This window comes from Macaca nemestrina, chromosome 1 (genome assembly GCF_043159975.1).
Source record: "Macaca nemestrina isolate mMacNem1 chromosome 1, mMacNem.hap1, whole genome shotgun sequence".
NCBI lineage: Eukaryota > Metazoa > Chordata > Mammalia > Primates > Cercopithecidae > Macaca > Macaca nemestrina.
Window position 1 is genome coordinate 31,801,184 of NC_092125.1, and position 14,508 is coordinate 31,815,691.

The 14,508-nt window shown below is 39.3% G+C and overlaps 1 protein-coding gene across 5 annotated transcripts in view; it reads right to left on the reverse strand.

Moving 5' to 3' along the window:
* Positions 1 to 14,508, reverse strand: part of LOC105484449 (ring finger and CCCH-type domains 1) — a 91,078-nt gene that overhangs the window by 20,675 nt on the left and 55,895 nt on the right. For all 5 annotated transcript variants that reach the window (XM_011746058.3, XM_024793655.2, XM_011746056.3 and 2 more), the window contains 4 exons: positions 12,552 to 12,833; positions 11,669 to 11,883; positions 9,428 to 9,798; positions 8,780 to 8,947 (listed from right to left, as the gene is read on the reverse strand). In XM_011746058.3, coding sequence (XP_011744360.1) covers positions 8,780 to 8,947; positions 9,428 to 9,798; positions 11,669 to 11,883; positions 12,552 to 12,833 — 1,036 coding nt within the window. The remainder of the gene's footprint in view (positions 1 to 8,779; positions 8,948 to 9,427; positions 9,799 to 11,668; positions 11,884 to 12,551; positions 12,834 to 14,508) is intronic.

The window sequence follows — 14,508 nt, forward strand, 5'->3', positions numbered from 1 at the left end:
TAAGGCTAATATATTTTCACTAAAATTGCAACATTCACATTTATAAAATGTTTTACATTTTCAAAATGTTTTCATGTATACTACCTAATAAGCTCCTAAATCCATAATAGACAACACAGGTGATATGACCAAGGCTATACCAGTATAGGGCAGTACTAGGACTATAACTTTAATGTTTCTTTCATTTTATCACAAGACATATATACACTGATATCTAGGGGTATCAGTGTTCATACTAAAAACATCTCTTTGCTGAGTTATCATTGTTGGCCTTCTGCACTGACATAGTAGTATCATTCACTGTCAACCACTCTTCATTGGTATTGGTTCATTTAAGTGGATCTATGCCTCCCACTATACTAAAAACATCTCTTTTCTGAGTCATCATTATTGGCCTTCTGCACTGACACAGGGTCTGCTGATCACTAGTATCACTCATTGCCAACCACTCTTCTGCTTCTATTATTCATAACCTTTTCCCTTTTCTTTGTCCTACTATTATTTAAAAAAAAATTTTTACGCTTTTTTATTTTTCTTCTACTTATTAAACTTTAGATAGAACAGCTAACTTTTAAAACACATGACCTACCAATTACAGTGCTCCTTTTTTTTGAGACGGTGTATCGCTCTGTCACCCAGGATGAAGTGCAGTGACATGATCTCCGCTCTCTGCAACCTCTGCCTCCCAGGTTCAAGCCATTCTCCTGACTCAGCCTCCCAAGTAGCTGGGATTACAGGTGCGTACCTCTACACCTGGCTAATTTTTGCGTTTTTAGTAGAGACAGGGTTTCACCATGTTGGCCAGGTTCGTCTGGAACACCTGACCTCAGGTGATCCACCTACCTCAGCCTCCCAAAGTGCCGGGATTACGGGTGTGAGCTACCACGCCTAGCCAAGAGTGCTCCTTTTTTAAATCTCTGACTGTAGTGTATTATATGCAGCTATTTAAATGAATGAGATAAATTTATATACTGACATACAAAGACAGCCAGGAAAATGGATTAGGTAAAAACAAAAACAAAGGCAAAACAGACATAAAACCAAGATGTATTTACTAAATGATCCTATTAAAAAATAATAATGAGGCTGGGCAAGGTGGTTGACATCTGTAATCCCAGCACTTTGGGAGGTCGAGGCAGGCAGATCACCTAAGGTCGGGAGTTCAAGACCAGCCTGGCCAAGGTGGTAAAACCCTGTCTCTACTAAAAATATAAAAATTAGTTGGGTGTGGTGGTGTATGCCTGTAGTCCCAGCTACTCAAGAGGTTGAGGCAGGAAAATTGCTTGAACCTGGGAGGCAGAGTTGCAGGGAGCCAAGTTTGCACCACTGCACTCCAGCCTGGGCAACAGAGTGAGATTCCGTCTCAAAAAGGAAAAAAAAAAAAAAGTAATAACAATAACAATAAAGACATCCAACAATCCCACTACTGGGCATTCATCTAAAGGAAAATAAATCAGTATATGAAGGGATATTTACACCCTCATGTTTTATTCCCAATAGCCAAGATACAGAATCAACCGAGGTATACAGCAACAGATGAATTGATAAAGAAAATGCGGTATATATACAATGAAATATTATTCAGACATAAAAAAGAATAAATCCTGTCATTTGCAGCAACCTAGATGAGCCTGGAGGACAACACATTAAGTGAAATTGGTAAGGCACAGAAAGATAAATATTTCATGTTCTCACTCATATGTGGGAGCTAAAAAGTTGAGTCACAGAAGTAGAGAGTGGAACTGTGGTTATGAGACACTAGAAAGGGAATGGAGGGAGGCAAGGGGAGACAGAGCTTGGTTAATAGATACAAAATTATAGCTACATAGGAGGAATTACTTCTAGCATTCTATAGCCCTGCAGGGTGAATACAGTTAATAATTTACTATACATTTTCTAAAAGCCAGAAGAGAGGATTGTTTTTCCTGATTTGAAAAAATTATGCTTTTTTTTTTTGAAGAAAACTTTTAACATCATAAACTGATCTTTATATACAATTTTATTCATTATTTCTATAGACCAATTCAATTCAGGTTTATTTACTTATTTAACAAATGACATAAAAAATGTGGGCTGGGCATGGTGGGTGGATTGCTTGAGCCCATGAGTGTGAGATCAACAGCCTGGGCAACACAGCAAGACCCTGTCTCTTTTTTAAGAAAATAGAAACATTTTTTAAAAAGTTTTCCACTTAGGATCTTGGAAGTCAAAATAAAATGGAAAGTATCTAGGACAGATTGACAAAAGAAACAAATATCAACAAAATAATTTTCAATTTGATGAAGAAAGAAACCACAATCTTAGGCTGGGCATGGTGGCTCGCACCTATAATCCAGCACTTTGGGAGGCCAAAGCGGGCGGATCATGAGGTCAGGAGTTCAAGACCAGCCTGGCCAACATAGTGAAACCCCATTCCTACTAAAAATACAAAAAATTAGCCAGCATGGTGGCGGGCGCCTGTAATCCCAGCTACTCAGGGGGCTGAGGCAGGAGAATCGCTTGAATCTGGGAGGCGGAGGTTGCAGTGAGCCAAGATCACACCATTGCACTCCAGCCCAGGTGACAGTGTGACATTCCATCTCAAAAAAAAAAAAAAGAAAGAAAGAAACCACAATCTTCATACAACAACAACAACAACAACAACAACATCAGGTTTGCAGTAAGAGATGTGGCTTTTTTTTTTTTCTACAGGCGTGAGCCACCGCGCTGGGCCGATTTATAAAGGAAGCTTGAGATAAACATTGTCAACAATGTTGTAGATATGAAAAGCAAGGACAACAGCAGATCTGCCCAGCATTTTTCCTTGAAATAAAATCTGAAGATATTTATTTAGCCCACAAGAAGAATGTTATTTATACAATGTTATATAATGCAAAAATTGACAATTAAAATATAACACTGCTCTCTTCTTCAAAGAAAAGTTGGATGACTGGCCGGGCACAGTGGCTCATGCCTGTAATCACAGCACTTTGGGAGGCTGAGGTGGCTAGATCATCTGAAGTTAGGAGTTCGAGACCAGCCAACATGGTGAAACCCCAACATGGTGAAACCCCGCCTCTACTAAAAATACAAAAATCAGCCTGGCATGGTGGTGCATGCCTGTAATCCCAGTTACTCAGGAGGCTGAGGCAGGAGAATCGCTTGAACCAGGGAGGTGGAGGTTGCAGAGAGCCGAGATCGTGCCACTGCACTGTAGCCTGGGCAATAGAGCAAGAGTCTGTCTCAAAAAAAAAAAAAAAAAAAAAGAAAAGAAAAGAAAAGAAAAGTGGGATGACTGTTCTGAATGACTTAAAAGCTACTTGCCTACCAGTCAAAGGATGACTGAAACTCTCTGGAAGCATCCTGCATTTCTGTAGCCTTGACCTTGCAGTGGCAAGTATCACATACACAATTGTCCAAGGAAGAGAGGATTTTGAATGTTCCCAATATAAATAAAAGGTAAATGTTTGAGATAATATGCTAATTACCCTGCTTTGATCATTGCATATTGTATATGTGTATTGACGTATCACTTTGGGAGGCCGAGGCAGGTGGATCACCTGCGGTCAGGAGTTTGAGACCAGCCTGACCAACATAGAGAAACCCTGTCTCTACTAAAAATACAAAATTAGCTAGGCATGGTGGCGCATGACTATAATCCCAGCTCCTCAGGTGGCTGAGGCAGAAGAATCACTTGAACCCGGGAGGAAGAGGTTGCGGTGAACCGAGATCGTGCCATTGCACTCTAGCCTGGGCAACAAGAGTGAAACTCCATCTCAAAAAATAAAAATAATAAAAAAAAAATCACTCTGTATCCCATAAACTTGTACAATTATAATGTGTCTACTAGAGAGATGTTAGTTCATGCACAGAAAGAAGGTGAAATATATATAAAAAGTTTAAATATATAATAAACAGTGGTTATAGAAAATGAGATTTTGGAGAAACTTCTCTTTCTAGATCATGTATTTCCATAATGTATGAATTTAGTACAATTATACACAGGTTGTTTTATTTATTTATTTTTAAATTTTTGCTGAGAAGGAGTCTCGCTCTGTTGCCCAGGCTGGAGTGCAGTGGTGTGTGATCTCGGCTCACTGCAACCTCTGCCTCCTGGGTTCAAGCAATTCTCCTGCCTCAGTCTCCCAAGCAGCTGGGATTACAGGCGCCCACCATCATGCCTGGTTAATTTTTGTATTCAGGTTGTTTATAATCAGAACTGAGGTTTAAATATGTATCTTTGTATCTCAGTAACTAAAATAATACTAGATAATGTTCCTTAATGGCCAGGCATTATTATAATTTTTATTAGGAGTAAAAATAACAATAATAAATATGAATTGTTTACTGAATGCCTGCTACATACCAGATGCCTTATGTTTCATCTTCACCATACCACTATGAGGTAGGCTTTCCTATGTTTGATTTATAAATGAAGAAACTTGCACCTCAGGGTTCAGGGATGCTAAGTAATTTTAAAAAGATCACAGTGGGCCGGGCGCGGTGGCTCAAGCCTGTAATCCCAGCACTTTGGGAGGCCGAGACGGGTGGATCACGAGGTCAGAAGATCGAGACCATCCTGGCGAACACGGTGAAACCCCGTCTCTACTAAAAAATACAAAAATTAGCCGGGCGAGGTGGCGGGTGCCTATAGTCCCAGCTACTTGGGAGGCTGAGGCAGGAGAATGGCGTGAACCCGGGAGGCGGAGCTTGCAGTGAGCTGAGATCCGGCCACTGCACTCCAGCCCGGGCGACAGAGCGAGACTCCGTCTCAAAAAAAAAAAATAAAATAAAAAAAATAAATAAAAATAAAAAGATCACAGTGAAGGACACAACTGAACCTCAAAGTTTCCTATGTTTGATACCAAAAACTGCTCACTTTTCACAATGTCATATTGTTTTCCACATTTCTTATAAAACAATATAGCATAACAAAGTTCCAGGGTGTACTCTAATAAAGAATTTTTGAAAAAATATCACACCTGTTTTTTTTTTTTTTTCCTCTTTTTTGAGACAAGGTCTTTGTTACTCAGGCTGGAGTGCAGTAGCACAATCATAGCTCATTGCAGCATGGACCTCCCAGGTTCAAGCAATCCTCCCACCTCAGCCTCCCAAGAAGCTGGGACTGGAGGCGTATCCCACCACACCTGGCTAATTTTTATTTTTAAATTTGTAGGAATAGGGTCTATATTGCTCAGACTGGTCTTGAACTCCTGGGCTCAAGTCATCTTCCCACCTCAGCCTCCCAAAGTATGGGATTACAGGTGTGAACTACTGCACACCTGGCTGTTTTTACTTTACAAATAAAACTACATTAATAGAAGACATTGTGACTTTACTAATAACCTACGTTTTTGTGGAAAACTCATCCAAAGTGTTTAGATGGGAAAACTAGATATTGTGAACAACTTCTATTTAGTAGAACTTCCTTCATACTTCCTTCATTCCTTCCTTCAACTTCCTTCATACACCCAACAAGACACTATTTACTATGTGTGATGTACTTCTCCATTTTCATTTATTATTCATGATTTGTCAGTTAGTAACGGTTAGAATTGTAATTCTATACATAAAGGACGAAAGACAAGTTCCTTACATAGTATCAACTGTAATCCTGAGAAAACTTACTTGATTATTAAAAAAAAAAAAAAAAACTATAAGCTAAAGCAGTATGTACAACCAACAAAACAAATACGATTACTTTAAAGTTGGATTTTTTGGGCTGGGCGCAGTAGCTCATGCCTGTAATCCCAGCACTTTAGGAGGCCAAGGCGGGTAGATCATTTGAGGTCAGTTCGAGACCAGCCTGGCCAACATGGTGAAACCCCATCTTGGCCGGGCGCGGTGGCTCAAGCCTGTAATCCCAGCACTTTGGGAGGCCGAGGCGGGTGGATCACGAGGTCAGGAGATCGAGACCATCCTGGCTAACATGGTGAAACCCCGTCTCTACTAAAAATACAAAAAACTAGCCAGGCGTGGTGGCGGGCGCCTGTAGTCCCAGCTACTCGGAGGCTGAGGCAGGAGAATGGCGTGAACCTGGGAGGCGGAGCTTGCAGTGAGCCGAGATCGCGCCACTGCACTCCAGCCTGCGTGACACAGCGCGAGACTCCGTCTCAAAAAAAAAAAAAAAAAAAAAAGAAACCCCATCTCTACTAAAAATACAAAAAAATTAGCTGCGTGTGGTGGCACATGCCTATAATCCCAGTTACTGGGGGAGGCTGAGGCAGGAGAATCGCTTGAACCCAGGAGGCAGAGGTTGCAGTGAACCAAGATCGCACCACTGCACTCCAGCCTGGGCAACAGGGCAAGACTCCGTCTCAAAAAAAAAAAAAAAAAAAAAAAGTTGGCCTTTTGAAAAGACGAACAAAAATTGATAAATCCTTAGCAGGACTGACAAAAAAATTTACCAATATAGAACTAGAAAAACGAACATCACTGTAGACCATATAGACATTAACATAATAAGACAACACTTATTCACCATAACTAGTAGCACTGTCGTACAGAAATACAAAGAAGCTGACTCCCCAAATTATGGTTATTGCCCTGTGATACATTAACCAGCTTTTTTAAAAGCAATCTTATTTGACTGTTGTTTTTCTCTGATTTTCACTATCTATATTTATGTATAATTAATAAAGAAATTTAGCAAGCCTGCTGAATAGAAAGGTCAATACAAAAAATCTATTTCTCTGTATTAATAATAGAAAATAAGAATTTCCAAACAATTCTATTTAAAATAGTTTCAAAAAACAATGATTATCTAGGAATAAATTCAATGTAAGATGTGCAAGACATTGAGTATGAAATATAAAGAAAATTCAAATAAATGAAGGGGTATATGATGTTCAAAGAGACTTGATATTAGAAAGATGTCACTTCTCAGCTGGGCATGGTGGCTTACGCTTGTAATCCCAGTACTTTGGGAGGCCGAGGCGGGCAGATCACCTGAGGTCAAGAGATCGAGACCATCTTGGCCAACAGGGTGAAACCCCAGTGCTACTAAAATACAAAAAACTAGCCGGGCATGGTGGCTCATGCCTGTAGTCCCAGCTACTTGGGAGGCTGAGGCAGAAGAATCACTTGAACCCAGGAGGCGGTGGCTGCAGTGAGCTGAGATGGCACCATTGCACTCCAGCCTGGCGAAAGAGCAAGACTCTGTCTCGAAAAAAAAAGAAAAATGTCACTTCTCATCATGTTGATCTAAGGCAACACTGTCTAGGCCTGGCGTGGTGTCTCACACCTTAATCCCAGCACCTTGGAAAGCTGAGGTGGGAGGATCACCTGAGGTTAGCAGTTCGAGACCAGTAAGGCCAACATGGTGAAGCCCTGTCTCCACTAAAAATACAAAAATTATAGTTGGGCATGGTGGTGCACGCCTGTAATCTCAGTTACTCAGGAGGCTGGGGCAGGAGAATCACTTGAACCCAGGAGGTGGAGGTTGCAATGAATTGAGATTGCACCACCGTACTCTGGCCTGGGTGACAGAGTGAGACTCCGACTCAAAAAAAAAAAAAAGATACTAAAATTAACTAGGAGTGGTGGTGTGCACCTGCAGTCCAAGCTACTTGGGAGGCTGAGGCATGAGAATTGCTTGAACCTGAGAGGCAGCAGTGAATGAAAATTGCGCCATTGCACTCCAGCCTGGGCGACAGAGTGAGACTCTGTTTCAAAAAAATAAACAAATAAATATAAAGCAACACTAATGAAAATATAATGCGATCCACACATACAATTAAAACATTTTTGTGGCCACATTAAAAACATTTAGTGGCCATATTAAAAACAAAAACAGGTGAAATTAATTTTAACAATTTTATTTAATCCAATATATCAAAAATATTAATGAATTTTACATTTTTGGTATGAAATTCTTGAATTCAGTGTGTATTTTATCACTATAGTACATCTGAACTTAAACTAGCCACATATTACATGTTCAACAGCCACATGTGGCTAGTGGCTACCATATTGGACAGCACAGATTTAGAGATCTGATGTAATCCTAATCAAAACTGGAGCAGATGTTTTTGTGGAAATCAACATACTGATTCTTGAAAAATAACAATACTAGAAAATATAACCACCACATATTGAGACTTATTATAGAACTACACGAAGAGAATGTGGCATTGGTTCAAGGATAGAAATAGATTGATGGGCCGGGCGCGGTGGCTCACGCCTGTAATCCCAGCACTTTGGGAGGCCGAGGCGGGCGGATCACAAGGTCAGGAGATCGAGACCACGGTGAAACCCCGTTTCTACTAAAAATACAAAAAATTAGCCGGGCGCGGTGGCGGGCGCCTGTAGTCCCAGCTACTCAGGAGGCTGAGGCAGGAGAATGGCGTGAACCCGGGAGGTGGAGCTTGCAGTGAGCCGAGATTGCGCCACTGCACTCCAGCCTGGGCGACAGAGCGAGACTCTGTCTCAACAAAAAAAAAAAAAAAAAAGAAATAGATTGATGGAAAAGAATAGGGTCAGGAAACATGTATGTGGTCACCTGATTATGATAAAGCAGGGCACCAGGGAAAGCATGCCGATTTCATTAAATTGTGCTGAGTCAATGCCTTACAGGAAAAAAAAAACAACCAAAAAAACACGGATCTTGACTCCTAATATATTACATTACATACATACAAAAATCAGTTCTAGATGGATTGCAGAGCTAAATGATAATAAACCTTTTAGAAGAAAACAGAAAAAAAAAAATCTTCATACGCATTGGGGATAGGCAAAGATGACCTAAACTGGACACACACACAAAAACACTGATAAATGAGACTAAAAATGATATGCTTACTTCTTCTGGATGAAAGGTAGGAGGCAAGGTTGGTGAAGGTGCAAAAGGAGGTGGAGAGATAACCTTTCTTTCCTCCAGCTGGGCCATTATTTCCTTTCGTCGGCGATGTAGTTCATCTAGACTAGGATGAGGCTGGGGAGGAGGAGGAAGCCGGCTATAAGGAGGTTCCTAAAAATAGAAAGATTAGTTAAAATTGAAAGAGAATTTCAGGACAGATTAATTCATTTAATATACTCAGCGTATATTTTAAGTTATGAAGCAGCTTGTATACCCTTCTTAACATTTGAAAACACCAACACTTAATAGAACAAAGTAAAACAAAACCCCCCAAACTCTCAAGATCTTCCAAATAGCTAAATTTAGGTTTTTTTTATTTGGTCATAATTTCCAAGTAGATCTAGAATTGTTAATTAAACATCTAAAGTTCAGAAACTAAGAATGGTTAATTGGGGGGAGGAGGCAGAATTTTTTTCTCATTAATAGTTAAAAAAAAAAAAAAACCTACGCAAATTATGAAAAGATTAAAAAAAAAAGAAGCTCTCATAAAGAAGAAGTCATCAAAGGGTTATTATCATTGTATAAAAAGTAAGGAATCACTGCAAGCAATAGTCAAATTAAGTCTATGTAATAAAAAAAAATACAGCATACTCTGAGGTACGAAGGTCTGATCTGAGTTGGATGAGGAGCCACTGGATAGTAACTCTCGATCTGTTGGTATCTTTCTCTGGATTCTGGTACATACGATGGTACTGCTGCAGGTGGAATCTCAATGGGTATAGGGCTTTCTCGGAATATCTCTTCTCTTGTGTAAGACTGAGCAGGGTACACTCGACGGCTATCATAGTGAGATGGGTATATAGGTGGGTACTGCTGTGGCTGTGTGCCATACTGAGAGTTTACAACACGATCTTGGAGGTAGGGTGGATAATGATCCAAGTAGGGAGGAGCAGGTTCAGGAGCGGATGGTGGAGGTCGGACAAAGCGGGACACACATTGTGGTGGTGGAGTATAATACATACCTGTATAATACAAAAGAGGAACCAAAGGCAATAATGAGCCAATTTAGTTTTCTATATAAGATTTTACCTTTTAAAATACTGAAACACTAAAGTACTGATAATCTACTTATTTCTTTAGAAGTTTTCCATCTGCTTATATAATCAGGTTAGCTTTTTAAAAAATAACAAGCAAAAATTATCTGTAAAAGTCATTGAAAAAACTACCCTACTTATAACCTATAATACTAGATTGGCTCTCATTGTTTGACCCTCTTTCTTGGTGTGTCTTAATGAAATGAAGACATTGCAAAACAAAAAAAACTACATTTCCCAGATATCCTTGAAGTCAGGCTACACAAATTAATCACTTGTACGAGTTTTGAATTTGAAACTGAAATAACTGGGGGGAGACATGGAACACAAAAGGCCAGTTTTGCTGGTGCAGATTAGTAGCTACTGCTTGGCTCTGCAGTTCTTGAGACACCAGTTGTGGCAATAGTTTCTCAATTTTCAGACTTTTGCCTCAAATGATGTGATCTTGGAATTAAGTAGGACAGAAGTTTTTACTTCTACTGCTTACTCATTGTAACAAGTTCTCTTGGCAGCTAGCTCTGGAGCATTGCTTGCTTCTTTAGTACCTCCACCAATATGGCAGGCACCTAACTCCTGCACTAAATCTCTTTCTGCTTAATATAGCTAAAATAATTTATCTAAAATTGAAACCAGGCTACAAAAATAGTTGCATTTTTCCTATAATGGATGGTCAAAAGGAACATACAAATCACATTTTATCATATTTTGCATGAATTAGTAATGCCGTATCAATTAAAAAACATTCTCATGAATGTAGAGAAGACAATATGATTCAAAATTAAATGACAGACTCGGAAAAAGAAGACAGCACTTTTGATCTACTCCCGTTTTAAAAATTATAGTACTATACTGCTTCTGACAGAGATCCAACACTTAAAATCATTCAGTGTCTATTTTACATATAAATTGTATATGTAAAACATTAGTTTATTTTCTTTCCTTCATTCTCCATACCTGGTATTATCATTAAAGCTGGCTAATTTTCAAATTTGTCTATTTTTGAAATCCCTTCTTCTTTCCCACCACACTAATTCCTCAATACTCACACCAAGATTAACAGCCTCCTAACTCAACTCTCATCTTTCCAATCCATTCATACCTTTTTTTTTCCTATTCCAAATACCTCCATTTGGGGCATTTCTTCCATTAAATCTTTTTGATTCCTCAAGTTCTCAATGATCTCCCTTGAGTCTTTCAGTCAATTTCTATCAAACTCATATTAACCACCACAGCAGATTACTTAATTTTTAACACATACATAAACACCACACACACGTATCTACTACTCATGCATATAAATAGTTTTCTATTCTTTACCATTATTTATTCTATTCTGTAAACTCTCAAAAGGTATGTATGCTGCATTTTTTCATATATATTACAGGCCCCAGAATAATAATAATTAAAAGGAAGAAAAATGTACTGTGGGTGTTTAATTTACACACACTATAATATTAATTCTTTTGTCATGCTTGAAGAAAATTTTGGTCAGAATATATACTGCCTTACTCAGCAAATTTCCAATGCCTACTTGTGTGACTTATTTCCATAAATATTATATATGAACACATGTATTATGCAACTGCTTTTAGTAGATAAGGCGGTTAGATTTTTATTACTTTGTTTCATTTATTTGATAGTATTTAGTTGATCATAAAATCCAATTTTTCCAAAGTATTAAAAAATGCATTTATATATTTACTATCTTAAAGAGGCTACTGTGTAAAATGATCACTCTGACCTGAGCAGTTCTGGTAACTCCTAAGAAAAGTGAGCAATATAAATAAAAAATCATTACCCTGCTGATAAGGTGCTGGTTCAAATGGTGGAGCCGCTCCTCGCGGATCCTGATAATAAACATCTGTCTGTTGTGCTGGATATAACTGAGAACCTCGAGGTACCATCTGAAGTGGTTTGGTGACAGGCATTGGAGGCAGATCTGTTGGCCCCCTTGGAGGTATAGGATGTGGATTCACAGGTAAGGCAGAAATACTCTTAGGAACAGATTCTAGCCTAAGGGAATAATATTATGGAATTTGTTTAAGATCTTTAAAATACTCATGTGTATAAATTGTTACAAGTAAAAAAGATTGTTACAATTTGGGAAACTCACTTATTCTAATAGTCATCCCTTCTACAAAAAGGTGCAATTTTTAATCTTATTTCCCCATGTTAATTGTTTCTTTTCTTTTTCTTTTTTTTTTTTTTTTGAGACAGAGTCTCGCTCTGTTGCCCAGGCTGTAGTGCAGTGGTATGATCTTGGCTCACTGCAACCTCCGCCTCCTGGGTTCAAGCGATTCTCATGCCTCAGCCTCCCAAGTAGCTGGGTTACAGGCATGTGCCACCATGCCTGGCTAAGTTTTGTATTTTTAGCAGAAATGGGTTTCACCATGTTGGCCAGGCTGGTTTCGAACTCCTGGCCTCAAGTGATCTGTCCACCTCAGCCTCCCAAAGTGCTGGGATTATAGGCATAAGCCACCATGCCTGGCTATGCTAATAGTTTCTTAAAAAACACTAGCATGGGGAATAAAAAAACAACAAAATAAAGGCCAAAATAAATAAATAAATAAAAATCAGGGTTTTTTTTGTTTTTTGTTTTAAATCCCAAACATTAATTGTTCTTTCTTCCTTTGACTTTATGAAGAAGAAATTTTGAGAAAGAATTAGGAAAAATGACGTACAGGTCAGGAGGGGATCCAGGAGCACTACTGCTCAGATGATCTATTTTTCCTGGTTTCAGACTAGAATCATAGCTGGGGTCTGTCCCTCGTGGAATAAGCTGTGTTACTGTATTCCCTGTTGATACAATTCCATTTGGCAGAGCAGGAGGTTTTCTGCTAGGGAGATCCACTGCACCTTCATCTGGAAGGATAGCTGCTGAAGGCAGGCCCACCTCATTAAGTTGACCCAAAGAGGCACTCAAGGGTCTTCTCGGAACCAGGCGCTTGTTCATTTTACGAAATCTATATAAAAAGCATAGGCACATATCAAAAAGCAAATATAAAAGCAAAACCAAGAACTAAAATGTATTTAACATTATTTTCTAGAAATATTCTCTCTTGAAAACATTAACTCTATCAGTGTGTATATTTTCCATAAAATCCCAAGCAGCAAAGAAATATAGATTAAGTATAAAATTCCTCATAAAAATGTGTAACACAGGCCGGGTGCTGTGGCTCACGCCTGTAATCCCAGCACTTTGGGAGGCCGAGGCGGGTGGATCACGATGTCAAAAGATAGAGATCAGCCTGGCCAACATGGTGAAGCCCTGTCTCTGTTAAAAATACAAAAATTAGCTAGGTGTGGTGGCGTGTGCCTGTGGTCCCAACCACTCGGGAGGCTAAGGCAGGAGAATCGCTTGAACCTGGGAGGCAGAGGTTGCAGTGAGCCGAGATCATACCACTGAAACAGTGAGATTCACTGGCGAAACAGTGAGATTCCGTCTCAAAAAAAAAAAAAAAAAAGAGTTACATTTGTCATATTATAAAATATGCTATTAATATTTTTGCTATAATATATTTCTGTGGACATTTGTATTTCTAAAACTTATTGGAGAAGCTAGTAGAAAAATCTTTAGAAGATAGTTTCTGAAATATTTTACTTCAGCTGTCCCTCAAATGCCTTGGGATAAATGAGCCAATGTTAAAAACTAGGAATAAATAAAAACAAAGCCAGTATGCACTGTGAAACATTTATCATTTACTCTGTTAAAAAATTTAAGCAGCCAGGCACTGTGGCTCACACCAGTAATCCCAGCACTCTGAGAGGCTGAAGCGGGCGAATCACTTGAGCTCAGGAGTTTGAGATCAGCCTGAGCAACATGGTGAAACCCTGTCTTTACCAAAAATATAAAAACTTAACCGGGTATGGTGGTGCATGCCTGTGGTTCCAGCTACTCAGGAGGCTGAGGCAGGAGGATCATTTGAGCCTATGAGGCGGAGGTTGCAGTGAGCCAAGATTGCACCACTGCACTCTAGTCTGGGCAACACAGTGAGATCCTGTTTCAAAAAAAAAATTTAAGCAATTAAGGATAGTGACTTTTATTAGAACTGCTGCAGAGATGCTGATGTTATGCCTGCCAATACAAAATTAAAGTTATTTTAAAAGTAGGTTAACGGAACCAAAACAGAATAATTGCCTAAGTTTAAACAGATGCTGTGGTACAACAAGCACATCAATTCTGAAATCTAACCAAAGGAAAAAATATAAGCCATCAGACTCCAGGATCCTTGTTCCTCAACAATGAAAGCAAGCCCATTTACAACCGCTAATGCATTTTCATTTTCAAAAATAAAACCTCGGCTGGGCGAAGTGGCTCACACCTGTAATCCCAGCACTTTGGGAGGCTGACGTGGGTGGATCACTTGAGCTCAGGAGTTCAGGAACAGCCTGGGAAACATGGGAAAACTCTGTCTCTACCAAAAATACAAAAATTAGCTGGGCATGGTGGCGTGCACCTGTGGTCCCAGTTTCTCGGGAGGCTGAGGTGAGAGGATCACTGGAGCCTGGAAGTCGAGGCTGCAGTGGGCCATGATCACATCACTACACTCCAGCCTGGAAGACAGTGAGACCCAGTCTCAAAAAAAAAAAAAAAATAAAATAAACAAACAATAAAAAAGGTAACAGATAATTATGAAC